The sequence below is a fragment of the Neofelis nebulosa genome, chromosome 2 (genome assembly GCF_028018385.1).
Source record: "Neofelis nebulosa isolate mNeoNeb1 chromosome 2, mNeoNeb1.pri, whole genome shotgun sequence".
NCBI classification, from domain to species: Eukaryota; Metazoa; Chordata; class Mammalia; order Carnivora; family Felidae; genus Neofelis; species Neofelis nebulosa.
The window spans coordinates 218,578,106-218,592,117 of NC_080783.1; the positions used below are offsets into that span (position 1 = coordinate 218,578,106).

General features: G+C 49.2%; 1 protein-coding gene across 7 annotated transcripts in view; it reads left to right on the forward strand.

Moving 5' to 3' along the window:
• Positions 1-14,012, forward strand: part of NPHP4 (nephrocystin 4) — a 110,977-nt gene that overhangs the window by 2,956 nt on the left and 94,009 nt on the right. For 6 of the 7 annotated variants that reach the window (XR_009258466.1, XM_058719311.1, XM_058719310.1 and 3 more), the window contains one exon: positions 4,760-4,932. Coding sequence is in view for 6 of the 7 variants with exons in the window: in XM_058719311.1 (XP_058575294.1) it covers positions 4,798-4,932 (135 nt within the window). In the remaining variant the exon portion in view is untranslated. Of the gene's footprint in view, positions 1-4,270; positions 4,373-4,759; positions 4,933-14,012 lie in introns of all 7 variants that reach the window. The other variant, XM_058719312.1, reaches the window with a different exon arrangement.

The window sequence follows — 14,012 nt, forward strand, 5'->3', positions numbered from 1 at the left end:
CAGAGGCGACGCTTTACCTGAGGCAGGAAGGCCTTCCTACGTGGCGAGCTTCAGGCTGTCGCGGCGCTCGCTCGGTATAAATTAACGTCCCGGTTTTTAAAAAAAAATTTTTTTTAACGTTTATTTATTATTTTTGAGACAGAGAGAGACAGAGTATGAACGGGGGAGGGTCAGAGAGAGAGGGAGACACAGAATCTGAAACAGGCTCCAGGCTCTGAGCTGTCAGCACAGAGCCTGACGTGGTGCTTGAACTCACAGACTGTGAGATCATGACCTGAGCCGAAGTCGGCCACTTAACCGACTGAGCCACCCAGGCGCCCCAGTGTCCCAGTTTTATAACAAGTGCACAGGGAGACGTTTTCCCTAAAAAAAAAAAAAAAAAGCTTGGGAGTCAACTTTATTTTTTTTTTTTTTTAAATTTTTTTTTTCAACGTTTTTTATTTATTTCTGGGACAGAGAGAGACAGAGCATGAACAGGGGAGGGGCAGAGAGAGAGGGAGACACAGAGTCGGAAACAGGCTCCAGGCTCCGAGCCATCAGCCCAGAGCCTGACGCGGGGCTCGAACTCACGGACCGCGAGATCGTGACCTGGCTGAAGTCGGACGCCCAACCGACTGCGCCACCCAGGCGCCCCGGAGTCAACTTTATTGAGACTTCAATTAGATTTTATGAAAATTTTTTGAGTTCTGATGATGAGCCAGGTACCAAGGACACGGGAAAATAGATCCCTTTACGCAGGTGGCTGGCCAGTACAGGGCAGGTGGCAGCCGTGCCCGTGGGAAGCCCAGCAGCTGGCCTTGGGAGCCTCCCAGAAGGTCTCTTGGGCAGGTGGCCCTCCTGCTGGGTGTCAGGCCTCTGCTGCTCAGAAGTGCACCTGTGTGTCCTGTGGCTTTTGTAATGGTACCACGTGCTGGGTGGCTCAGGACGACACAGAGTTCTTCTCTTTCAGTTCTGGAGGTCGGAAGTCCACGGTCCGTCTCACTGGGCTGAAGTCGAGGTGTGGGCAGGGCTGTGGGGGAGGATCTGTTTTGCTTTGTGGTCACCTGAGCTTCCCTCTGACCCTCCTGGGTCCCCCACCAGGCCCGCCTGTGGAGTCCAGGGCACTTTCCTCACCTGAAGGTCCTTAGCTTAATTAATCATGCCCCCAAAGTCCCTCTTGCCATGTGAAGTCACACATTTCTCAGGTTCTGGGGATTAGGACAGGGACAGCTTTGGGGGCAATTCTTTAGCACAGAAAGCTTTTCTGTGCTTTTCCTGTCAACTCAGCTCTGGTGGGAGTGGGGCTGCCTTCCGTCAGCCTGTCTCCACCTGGAGGTCTGGGTCCTCCCCACCCCCATCTCCGCCAGTCTCCCCTGGGCTGGCCTTGACCTCGGGCTCTCCCTGGAGCCGCAGGCGGCCCCTGGGGCTCCCAGCTGGCTTGGGCAGCTCCTGTCTTCTGAGCAGAGACAACCTCTCCAGAGGGAACCGTGGCTGGAGTCCCAGGGGAGATGGTGGTTTGCACACCGTGGGTCACATGTCATCTGTGAGCGTGCCACTAGAGCGCTCTGCCTGTAATCGTGGGCGGCCTTCCCACACATGGGGTCGGGAGGGTCATTCCTTAAAACGGGGTATTGTGCAGACCAAAGTAATGCAGGACAAGGACCCCGATGCATGCATGCTGTCCCGCTCGGGAACCGCCCAGATCTGGATGCTGGGGTGGATGCCTGTCTGTGTGTGTGTGTGGGGGACTCCGGGGTGGGGGGCACTCCCGTGGAGGGACAGGGCTCTGTTCCCCGGGCCCTCTAGTGTGGGAGAGCATCTCAGGCCAGTCACATCTGTGCTCTGTGGGCTCTGCTCCCCACACGCTGCACAAAAGCCCTCGTCCTTTGGGTCCCACTAGAACAGCCCTTCATGCTTTACAAAATCGTTGAGGACTCCAAGGAGCTTAACATCTACCAGGATTTACCATGTTAGGGATGAAAACTGAGAAATGTCAACAATGCTATTGTTCATTTAAAGATAGCGATAGACCTGTTACGTGTTAGCCTGAAGTGTATTTTTTTTATGAAAGCCAACTGTTTTCCCAGAACAAAAAAATTAGCAGGAAGAGGGGTGGTTTTGCGTTTTCGTAAATTTTTTTTAACGTCTGGCTTAGTAGGCAGCTGGGTCTCATACAGATTTCTGTTTTGAACCTGTTGAGCTATGTTGTTTTGGTCGCAGTCGTTGAAAGAAACTTGGCCTCACTCAGAAGGGAGGAGTGTTTGGGTAAAAATTAGGGATGTTCTCCTCTGGTACTTCACCAAAAAGTGGTAGTTTCTTTTTTTTTAATTTTTTTTTTTTAACATTTATTTATTTTTGAGATAGAGACAGAGCATGAACAGGGGAGGGTCACAGAGAGAGGGAGACACAGAATCTGAAACAGGCTCCAGGCTCTGAGCTGTCAGCACAGAGCCCGACACGGGGCTCGAACCCAGGGACCGTGAGATCATGACCTGAGCCGAAGTTGGACACTTAACCGACCGAGCCACCCAGGCGCCCCAAGAGACAATTTTTTAATGTGTTATTTTAGTTTTTGAGAGACAGAGACAGAGTTTGAGCAGGGAAGGGGCAGAGAGAAAGAGAGAGAGAGAGAGAGAGAAGGAGAGAATCAAGCAGGCTCCAGGCTCTGAGCCATCAGCCCAGAGCCCGACGCGGGGCTCGAACTCACAGACCGTGAGATCGTGACCTGAGCTGAAGTCGGACGCTTAACCGACTGAGCCACCCAGGCGCCCCCAAAAAGTGGTAGTTTCTTGAACGTTTGTTGCCAAGTAGAGTTTGACACTGCCAGTGAACTTGTCTTTAGTTCCAGAGTTCCAGAGTTCCAGAACTCTGGTACTTACAGTCCTTTGGTCTGTCCTGTACTTTGGGTGGGTCTTTTACACGTGCAGGCTTTTATATCATTAGGCCCTGCACGCTAGGAGAATACTGGTTCTAAGGTAGGCTCCTCTTCTAAACAGCGCAGATTTAATCCTACAATTTCAAAAGATCCCTTTCCTTACCGTCACCATCCATCTCAGGAAAACCTTCAAGGAGCTGGAAGCTTTCAGGTTCCCCGGGGAGGATACCGATTTCCCCGATTCTGATTTTTGCCTGAAAGCTCAATTCTTACAAGTTTTCCTTGACATGACAGACTCATTTTGTTCACGTCTGTCTGTCTGCAAGGTGCCCAAGTTCAAATGAGCACGGTTTGTCTCTGAGCTGGTCTTTTAGTAAAAACGGTGCTGCTGAGTGACAGAAGCAGCTGGTCCCCCGCACGGTGCACAGATCATGCCCAGCTGACCCCGAGCCAACCATCACCCTTCATTTTGTAGCAGAAGGGCTTTTTTGTGGATTTCCCACATCATCACAAAATATTAGAAATGTGTGTACTCAAGGGCCAAGAAGTGGTGGTTTTGACAGCTTTACCAAAGACATTTAAAAAAAATTTTTTAAAAATTTTTTAACATTTTTATTTCTGAGAGAGAGAGAGACAGAGCGTGAGCGGGGAGGGGCAGAGAGAGAGAGGGAGACACAGAATCCGAAGCAGGCTCCAGGCTCTGAGCTGTCAGCACGGAGCCCTATGTGGGGCTCAAACTCGCGAACTGCGAGATCATGACCTGAACCGAAGTCGGCCGGCCGCTCAACCGACTGAGTCCCCCAGGCCCCCCAACCAAAGACGTTCTTAAGTGAAGCTTCCGTGTCTTCTGCTGTGAGTGGTGAAGAACACCCAGCGGCCCGAAGGGTTTGGTGCCGTTGCCTTGGGGCGCCCTGAGGCCCCGGCAGCTTCGCCCACTGTTGCCGTGGCTTCATCAGCACAAATTGTCCATACAGAGAAAAAGGCCCATGACATCTGAATATTGTGGAAATATTTTTGACCTTGTGGAGCCCTTGACAACCCCAGGGAACCGCAGCGTCTGGGGACCACATTTAGAGAACCACTGTCTTAGGAGACCAGATCACTGCCCTATCTTGCTTGTCATTTGAGTGTACAGGATTCAGCCTCTTATCAAAGCCAAGATTGTGTCAGCTGGAAGGTTGATAGTTCTAGAGAAGGTTCAGATCCCTGTCTGCCCGGAAGGCGGGTGACATCCTCGATGAGCCAGGTCCCCAAAGAAGCTCTTAGCACTCAAAACCTGTCCCAAATTGGCTTTGGCAACAAGGGACTGCCCATGTAGCTGAGCTGTCCTGGGTGGCTTTAGGGTCTCTTACCATGACACGTAGACCCACTGGTCCTTTTGCTCTGCTTGCTTTTTCCATGTGTGTCTCACGGAAGCTGCTCCCGTGGTGACCCCTGACAGCTTCACAGTGATGACCTCTCTGCTTTAAGGGCTGCAGAAAAGAGTATTTCCTTCTCTTAATAGGAGGAGCAGAAGCTGTGAGATTTGCATCTCGTTGGCTCTGGCTGGGTCATGCCTCCTAGTCCCTTCCAAGACGGCCCTAGTCCCCAAGGCCTGGCACTCTTGCGTAGTGCTCAACCTCTGCAACTGTACAAAGCAGCCCTGCATGTGCCTGTCTCTATACCAGTCACTGGCTGAGGCCAGCCTAGTCATGCTGTAGTTGGGTCAGGACAGCAAGGACGGAGAGGCTATCCGGAGCGAGACGGGGCATGTTAACCCCGGGGAAAGCAGCATGGGGTTCGGAGGGAGGAGTGGCGGAGGGTGGGTTTTGGGGATGGTGTGGTGGGAGGTAGGAGACTTTCAGAATTGCTCTGAGCACCGTGGCCCTTAAAACTCCTTTATTTATTTGAACACAAATCACGCAGGTAATCCTAGAGGCCCGAGTCATCCTCAGACTGGCAGAATGAAAGACTGGCTCAGGATTTTTGACCAAAACGTGCTGGTCCCTCCCCACCCACAGAGATCACGCCAGCCTATAAAGGAATCAACTGCGTTTCAGTGTGTCCTGAAGTGGCTTGATGGGCCACTAATTAAGCAGGTAAAGAAATTTGCTATTTGTTGTCAACTGCATGTCGTTACTGTTCCAGCTGAGAGGATATTGATTTTCACTTATTTATCTGAGTCTTACCACTGTACCCATTACTTCGGGCTTTGGCAGTATTTGGAGGCAAAGTGGCCCATCAGCAAAGAGAATACCTGATTCAGCGACTCGGTCAGCACTTTTGACACCGGGTAAAGGTTTCTTCTGCCCACAGTGGAGCAGTTTTAAAACCCCGGTAATCTGATTTTTCTTGGGTCCCTTGAGCCAGCATATTTGCAGGAGGTGGGCTCGTGCACGATCCAACACCACCCGCTTGCAGCCTGGCACTTAGAGCTGCCGGGGCAGAGCTCCGGGCATCCTGGCAGAAGCCGTGTGCCTGGACGTACCACGGCCGTTTGCACACTCGGGCCCTTGCTCCGTGGCTCTGCAGGCGTCCGTGTCCTTCCGGGGCAGGGAACCTGGGGAGAAGCTGGTGCTTCTGCACTGCCCGCGGGACAGTCACATGATTGGAGGCTTCCAGTGAGGCCCAGTGGGGTGCATGGGAAGGATCCAGACCTGCCAGTGTGAGCATGTGACTTTTTGTAGGGTTTGGCCTGGCAAGGCCGTGTCCTCCTCTGCAGGTGGTCCTAGAGCTGGTGGAGCGATTCTCCATGTCCAAGTCGTTGGGGGGCTGGGTCTGTAAGAGCTCACTGCCGCGAAGGCGCCCACACCCTCCGGCTCCAAGCCCTTTGATCCAGCGCCTGCTCTGTGCGGCCTCCAGCTGTACCGCCCAGCACTCTCCTGTACCGGCCTGCTTTGTCCCGAAGCCGGGTCGTCAGAAGAGGAGGCGGTCGGAGACCAGCGGAGCCGGTTGTGAGGGACGCCCGGCTCTAGGCGGCCGGTGGGGCAGACAGCCAGGGGGCTCTGTCTCATAGGAGCGCACAAGTCAGTGACGGCACTGTCTCTCTCCTAGGAGTTTTACGAAGGAGATTTTAGTCATTGTCCCATTTTATTTCGTTTATTTGTATTTATTTTTGAAAAGGTGATTACCGTTGTTCAGAATTCACTGGGGTACGCCAGCAAAGTGTATGGTTCCATGGAATCCCTGAGGCCCCAGTGTCCCTCCCTGGACACAGCTGGCAGGACCTGTTGTTTGGTATAGCTTTCCAGAAATTGTAAGCAAACGCAACGAATAAATACACTTGTATTTTATGCTTTAAAAAGATTCTTAGCAAGGTCTTACAGATGTTCGTGTCATCACGTGAAGAACTTCATTCTCTCTTATGACAACATAGTATTTCTTTGGATGATTCTGCATTTATTTCTTCAGTCCCTTATTGATGAACACATACAATTTTTTTCAGTTGTCTGCTGTCACAGATACAGCTATAATAACTTCATTTACGTGTTTTTTTTTTCATGTACACATGTGTCTGTAGAATGAGTCCTATAAGTGGGATTCCTGATTCAGAGTCACGTGTCAGAAGTTATTGTTTAAGACCCAGTTATAGGCTGTTTGTAAAAAAAACGTGCTTTAAACAGAAAGACGTGAACTGTATGTGTGACAGTAAAAGGATGGAGAAAAGATAGGCCATGTAAACCCTGTAAGAAATCTTTGTGTTGTACTGACGTCAGATAAAGTCAATTTCAAGGTGAAGAGTATTACCAGAGATAAAGGGGCATTTCTTCCTTCCTTCCTTCCTTCCTTCCTTCCTTCCTTCCTTCCCTTCCTTCCCTTCCTTCCCTTCCTTCCCTTCCTTCCTTTCCTTCCTTTCCTTCCTTCCTTCTGTCTATTTTGAGAGAAAGAGAGAGAGATTCCCACGCAGGCTCTGCACTGTCAGAACAGGGCCAGATGCGGGGCTTGAACTGATGAACTGTGAGATGGTGACCTGAGCTGAAATCAAGGGTCAGAAGCTCAGCTGAGCCACCCAGGCTCCCCTAGAGGGGCATTTCATTATCATGATGGCAGTCAAGAAGATATGACAGTCCTAAATGTGTATGTGCCTCTCTTGGGGCCTGTAAGACCACCCTCAGGTTCAGTGATTCATTGGGAGGACTCCCATGGCTCGGCACGTGGTCTGTCTCCCAGGAAAGATTTACTACAGTGAGAGGATACGGAGCAGGATCAGCCATGGGAAAGGCATGTGGGGGGAAGTGTGGGAGCAGGCACATGCTTCAGGGGTGCTCTGCCAGTGGAGCCCCACAGGGTGCATTCAGTTCTTCCAACAACAGTCATGACAACACGTGTGAAACGTTCCCAGCCAAGGAAGCTTGTTAGAGGCTCTGGACGTTTTGGGGACTGGTCAGGTGGGCATCTTCTGCCTAGCGGGTTCCCAGATCACAGACTCCCAGCAGGAAAGCAGGTGTTCAGCATAAACCACTTTGTACAGCTTAGGCAAAGTACACTGTGATCGGTAGAGTGATGGGAACCCCCAGCCTCCAGCCAAGGGCCAGCCTCGTGGACCCACCTTTCAGAGCACGCAGTTGGGCCAGCCGTGCTAGCTCTTCTGTGCACGGTACCCGGTAACACAGCCTCCAAACACGTGAAGCAAAATCGTGTAGAACTAAAGGGAGCACTGTTCAGATTTGCCGTCACCACTGGAGACTTTTAACTCTCCTCTCTCACTAACTGATAGAGCAAATAAACCAAAGACCAAAAACCAAAACAGGGGCGCCTGGGTGGCTCAGTCCGTTAAGCGTCCGACTTCAGCTCAGGTCATGATCTCACCATTTGTGAGTTCGAGCCCCGTGGCGGGCTCTGTGCTGACAGCTTGGAGCCTGGAGCCTGCTTCGGATTCTGTGTCTCCCTGTCTGTCTCTTCCCCTCCCCTGCTTGCACTCTATCTCTCTGTCTCAAAAATAAATAAACATAAAAAAAATTAAGAAAAAACAAACCAAAAACCAAAAAACGCCCCATAATGATTTGGAAGATCTAAATACCACCAGCCACCTAGACCTGTCTGTTATCTCTAAAACACTACAGCCAACAAATAGAATATGCGTTTTTCTCAAGTGTGGAAACTTCACTGAGATAGGCCATATGCTGGGGCATAAAAATAAGTCTCCATGGATTTAAAATGATTGAAATTTATAGAGTATACATACGTCAACTGACTAGTATGGTATTACGTTAGAAATGAGCAACGAGATATCTAGAAAATCCTCAAATAGAAAAGTAACACACTACCAACTAACCCATGAGTCAAAGAAGAAATCATGGGGAAATTAGAAAATATTTTGAAGTGAGGAATGGAAGAACATACCAAAATTTATGAGGTGCAACTATTTGAGTCCTTTGAAGGAAATTTATAGCTTTATATGACTGTTAGAGGAGAAGAAAGGTATGAAATCAATGATCTCTTTCCTCCATCAGAATCTACATAAGAAGTTAAACCCGAAGAAAATAGAAGAAGGAAATGGTAGATTTCTGCTTATTTAGCAGAAATCAATAAATTAAAAAGGCAAATAGTAGAGAAAATCAGCAAAGTTAGAAGTTGGTTCTTTGAAAAGCTTAATAAAATTGACAAACTCCTATAAGACTGGTCATGAGCAAAGAGAGAGAAAACACAGATTACCAATATTAGGAAGGAAGGGAGTATTACAGTATATCTTACAGACGTTAAAATGATAGTCAAGGGAGAGGCACCTGGGTGGCTCAGCCGGTTAAGCTTTCGACTTCGGCTCAGGTCATGATTTCACATTCGTGAGTTGGAGCCCCGCGTTGGGCTCTGTGCTGACAGCTCAGAGTCTGGAGCCTGCTTCGGATTCTGTGTTTCCCTCTCTCTGCCCTTCCCCCGCTCACTCTGTCTCTGTCTCTCAAAAAAATGAAAAAATGTTAAAAAATTAAAAAAGATAATCAAGAGATATTATGAATCACTTGTGTGCCAAGAAATTTGATAACTTAGTTGAGATGGAGAAATTTCTTGAAAAGCACAATTTACCAAAAGTTACACTAGAGGAAACAGAAGATCTATTAAAAAAAAATTATTTTTGAGACAGAGTATGAGCGAGGGAGGGGCAGAGAGAATGAGGGAGACACAGAATCCGAAGCAGGTTCGAGGCTCTGAGCTGTCAGCACAGAGCCTGACATGGGGTTCAAACCCACAAACTGTGAGATCATGACCTGAGCTGAAGTTGGACACTCAACTTACTGAGCCACCCAGGTGCCCTGAGGAAATAGAAAATCTAAATAGTCCTATATTCATTAAAGAAACAATTCATAAGCAAACATCTTCCTCCAAAGAAAACTCCAGACTTAAATGACTTCACTGTTGGATTTTATAGAATATTAAAAGAAGCAATAATATGAATTCTAGAACAAACTCTATCAGAAAATAGAAGAGAGAGGATGCTTTCCAGTGTTGGTTTTTTTTTTTTTTTGAGCCCCCATAACTGATAACTAAATCAGGAGAGGATATCACAAGTACAGACTAATGTCCCTCATGAATATTAACACAAAAAACCTTAAAATATTGGGACATAGGATCTAGTTAGTACCTTACAATCAGATGGGGTTTAACACAGGAACCGAAAGTTTTACAGTTTTTACAGTTGACTCTTGAACAGTATGCGGGTTGGGGTGCTGACCCCCTCAAAATCAAAAATCTGCATATAACTTTTGACTCCTCCAAAACCTAATTACTAATAGCCTGCTGTTGACCAGAAGCCTTCCTAATAATGTAAACAGTTGATTAATACGTATTTTGTATGCTATATGTTTTATGTACTGTGTTCTTACAATAAAGTCAGCTAGAGGAGAGAAAATGCTATTAAGAAAATCACAAGGAAGAGAAAACACATCTACACTCCTATGATGTGTTTATAAAACAAAAGCACGTGTAGGTGGACCTGTATGGTTCAAATCTGTGTTGTTCAAGGGTCGGCTGTACATACAAGAAATCAGTGAAAAGACAGCACTTGAAAGAAGACTGGGGTGCCTGGGTGGCTAAGCATCCAACTTGATCTCAGCTCAGGTCTTGATCTTGGGGCTGTGAGTTCAAGTCCTGTGTTGGGCTCTATGCTGGATGTGAAGCCTCCTTAAACATAAAAAATAAATAAATAAATAAATAAAAGAAGACCAAGTAGGAAACAAACGTAAAAAGCATAGTCTTACAAAGTTTATACGATTTGAGTTATTTTGGGAATTGACAGCTTTAGATGACAGCAAACTTCCCTGTGAAAGGTGTTGGCTAAAAATATTAATGTGTTTTTGAACTCAGGATACTTTCTTAATAATTTTAGTATGTCTTTCTTGCTGTCCCACTTACCTTTTCCATTGAGTTTAACTTTACAATGAACGTTGATTGATCTTCTTTGCTTTGGCTATTCCAATTCAGTTTGATGTTTCTTGGGCACAGTTGTATATTTGCAGCTGTGTGGGGGACACAGATGACCATCCCACATTCTGTCTTCACACACCAGCAGAGACTGTTTAGAAACCTACCTGATTAGAAATGGGTACGGAGTCACATAGAGGTGGAAGGATGGTTAGGGTCTGGGTTCTGGGAAGAGGTCTAGGTCAGCAGGAAAGGTTTGGGAATTAGCAGGTTGTGGCTGGTGCTTACATCTCTGAGAATGGGAGGAAGAGGAGGGAGAGAGAGGAGGAGGTGGGGAGAGAAAGGGGAGGGGGGAGGAGGATGGGGAGGAAGAAGAGGAGGGGGAAGGATTGGGAAGAGGGAGGGGGAGGGAGGAGGAGGGGAAGGGGCAGGAGGGGAGGGGGCAGGAGGGGAGGGGGAGGAGTGGCAGGGAGGAGTGAGAACAGGGAATAGGGGAGGAGGGAGGAGGGGAAAGGAGGAGGAGGGAGGGGGTGGGGGGGGAGGAGCGAGAGGAGGAGGGAAGGGGAGAAGACGATTGGGGAAGAGAAGGAGGGTTAAGAGGCTGCTGGTGGCACCCTGGGCAGCATCAGCAGTGGGGGGAAGCTTAGGATCAGGCCCCTGGGGACAAGTGCACTGAGTATGGGGCAAGGTCTCGTTCTAGGCCCTAAGGGTGGGGCAGGGAAGAGTATCCGGGAGGATACTCTTGACCCTTATCCTCCCAGAGCTCACACTTGGTTGGGGGCAGCAGAGAACTGGATGAACCCCGGGGAAAGGGAAAGCAAGATCAGAGGACCGGCAGGGGTCTAGATGGTGGAGGTCAGGGAAGGCACGGGAATGAGGTTCCTGAGAAGAGGTAGCTGGGGGGAATAGGAGGAGGGAAGGGGATGTGGCTAGAGAGACGGGCCATGCTGAGAGAGGTGTGTGGAGGCCTGGGGAGTGGGGAGGTCCCCACAACTCCGTGACTGAAACCAGGCTTGGCTGCCTCCTCCCTACCTGTTTGCTGTCTTTCTGCTTCCTCGCTCCCAGCTTCCAGGGACAGAAAACACTGCCATCATCCTTTGCTAGGGACTAGGGACTAGGGACATGGGACTCACGAGCGCTAGACCCAGGAGAAGCCTGGGCACCGTGAGGCAGCTGGCCACCCCATCCTTACCTGTTCTGTGGTTCTGTCCCTCACATCCGCATCCAGCCCATCCTCGCTGAGCTCCTGGTGCTGGCTGGAGGGAGATGAAATTGACAAAATAATTGTGAGCTATTTAATTAAGGTGCCCAGTGGGGGGGTTTGATACACTGTACATTGTGAGGACCCCCACTGAGTTAAATGACACATCCGGCCCCTCCCTCTTCCCTCACGGTTGCTGCAGTTACACAGGGGGACCTTGTTTTATTTATTTATTTATTTATTTATTTATTTATTTATTTATTTATTATTAAATGCTTGTTTATTTTTGAGAGAGAGAGATAGAGAGCTTGAGCAGGGGAGGGGCAGAGAGAGAGGGAGACACAGAATCCGAAGCAGGCCCCAGGCTCCCAGCTATCAGCACAGAGCCCTACACGGGTCTCGAACCCATGAACCGCAAGTTCATGACCTGAGCTGAAGTTGATGCTTAACTGACTGAGCCCCCCAGGCGCCCCAGGGAATATTCTTATACACATATTTTTATGGGTTTGTCTAAGGGTATCCAGAGGACAAATTCTAGCTGAGTTGCTAGAGCAAAGGGTGCATCTGATCAGATTTTCAGTATTGCCAGATGCCCTCCATGGAGATGGTAACATTTTATATGCCCATGAAAATTGTACAAGAATACCTATTTCCCCCATCCTGTGGCAGAAGTTGTCAAAGTTTTTGATTGTTGCTAACCTGAGAGGTTAGAGGTGGTATATCATTATTTAAAAAAAAAATTTTTTTTTTAACATTTATTTATTATTGAGAGACAGTATGAGTGGGGGAGGGGCAGAGAGAGAGGGAGACACAGAATCCGAAGCAGGTTCCACTCTCCAAGCTGTCAGCACAGAGCCCAACCTGGGGCTCGAACACACAGACTGAGAGATCATGACCTGAGCTGAAGTCAGACACTTAACTGACTCAGCCACCCAGGTGCCCCATGGGGGGCCTAGTTTTAAAACCCATGTCATGAAAGGTGCCTGGGTGGCTCAGTTGGTTGAGCATCTACCTCTTGATTTTGGTTCAGGTCATGTGGGATCGAGCCCCATGTTGGGCTCTGTGCTGACAGTGTGGGGCCTGCTTAGGATTCTCTCTCTCTCTCCCTCCCCCATTCCTGCTTTTGCACCCTTGTGCGCTCTCTCTCAAGTGAACTTAAAAAAAAAAAAAACAAAAAACCTATGTGGGGTGAGGGCAACATTGAGAAGACAGTTTATTACTGTTCCTAAGAGGCGGGGTATGCCAGGCCACATAGGGCCATGCGGGGTGGCACCAGGGTGTCATGGGGTCTGTCAGGAGGCGGAGCAGCCGGGGAGACCATAGCCAAGAGTCTTCACCTTGGCTTTCATGGGAGGGAAGGCACAAGGCAGGGTGAGCACTTGACCAGGTTTAGGATTGGCGGGTGTGAATCATTTCAGTGGCCTCCTGGAGGCTAGGAGCCAGATAGGGGACCAGGTGGGAGTCTGGACTCTGGATTGGCCGGTTTGCATATCAGAGACGTTCTGGAAGGCAAGTCATTTACTCTGTGTAGGAGTTAGCTGGTCCTGGGGGTGGGGGTGGGGGAGCGGTCAGTCTCCTGTGGTGAGGCCCCAGGTGCCAGAGCACCAAGAACACCGTGTCAGAAAAACTAGTTAACACAGTTGAGTATGGTTGGTGCAGGCTCTCCAGGGTCGCTGAGAACCCCAGCTCTCCTCTGCCCCAGGGCCTTTGGTTTGCTGCTCCTTCTGCCTGGTGTCTCCCCTCCCCTTAGTTCTCAGCTCAAACTTCGTCTTTCCTGACCTCCCCTGGCCATTCTGTTAAAATGCACACCCACTGTCTCCCCCACTCTTACTGTTCTTTACATGAGCCCTGTTCCCTGTTGTCTCACTAGTGCCTGGAACAGTGCCTGGCACAGAGTAGGTGCTTAATGAATGTTTGATGAATGAATGAGTGAATGAATGAATGAAAACCATTTCTTGGTTCCAGGGCAGACGATAAGAGCACAAAGGAGAGCCTCACTGTAGGTTGTGTGGCTCTGGGAAGATGGCTTGTGTTTACAGTCCCTGGGTGTTTTCGTCTGTGTTGGCAGCCATGACTTCTCAGTCCTCAAAGATCTGCTTTTCCTTTGCTAATACCACCCCAGAATAATTCTGACAAGTTGAGGATTTAGAGTTTGTGATTATATCAAGAAGGACTCATTTGTTTGCAAATAATAAGGACAACCCCATTCAAAACAGCTTAAGTTAGAGAGAGCTCACACAACAGGCAAATCCATAGTTAGGACAAACTTCAGGTGTGGCTTGATCTAGGGTCTCAAGTGCCATAACCTGGGCTTGTTCTCTCTCGGGCCCGTGTGGTGTCAGGTGCCTGTGTCTCTTCAGCCGTGGCCTCTTGTGTCTCATTGGCACTGGGTGAGTCTTTTGCCCGTGTTGTCTGTACCTTGGGACTTTAGTGCTTGGATTGGCCAGGGGAGGGCCCAGCCCTTTGACGCATAACCCCCCACCCCCACCCCAAGAGCACTAGCCACGGGAGAGGCAGTTCCCCCAGAGGATATTGACCCCTAAAACCGGTGGATTCTGAGTGCCCCAGTTCTCCCAGGCTGGCCGGTCAGCACGTGGGGCATGGCTCGTGACGTTGGGAAGC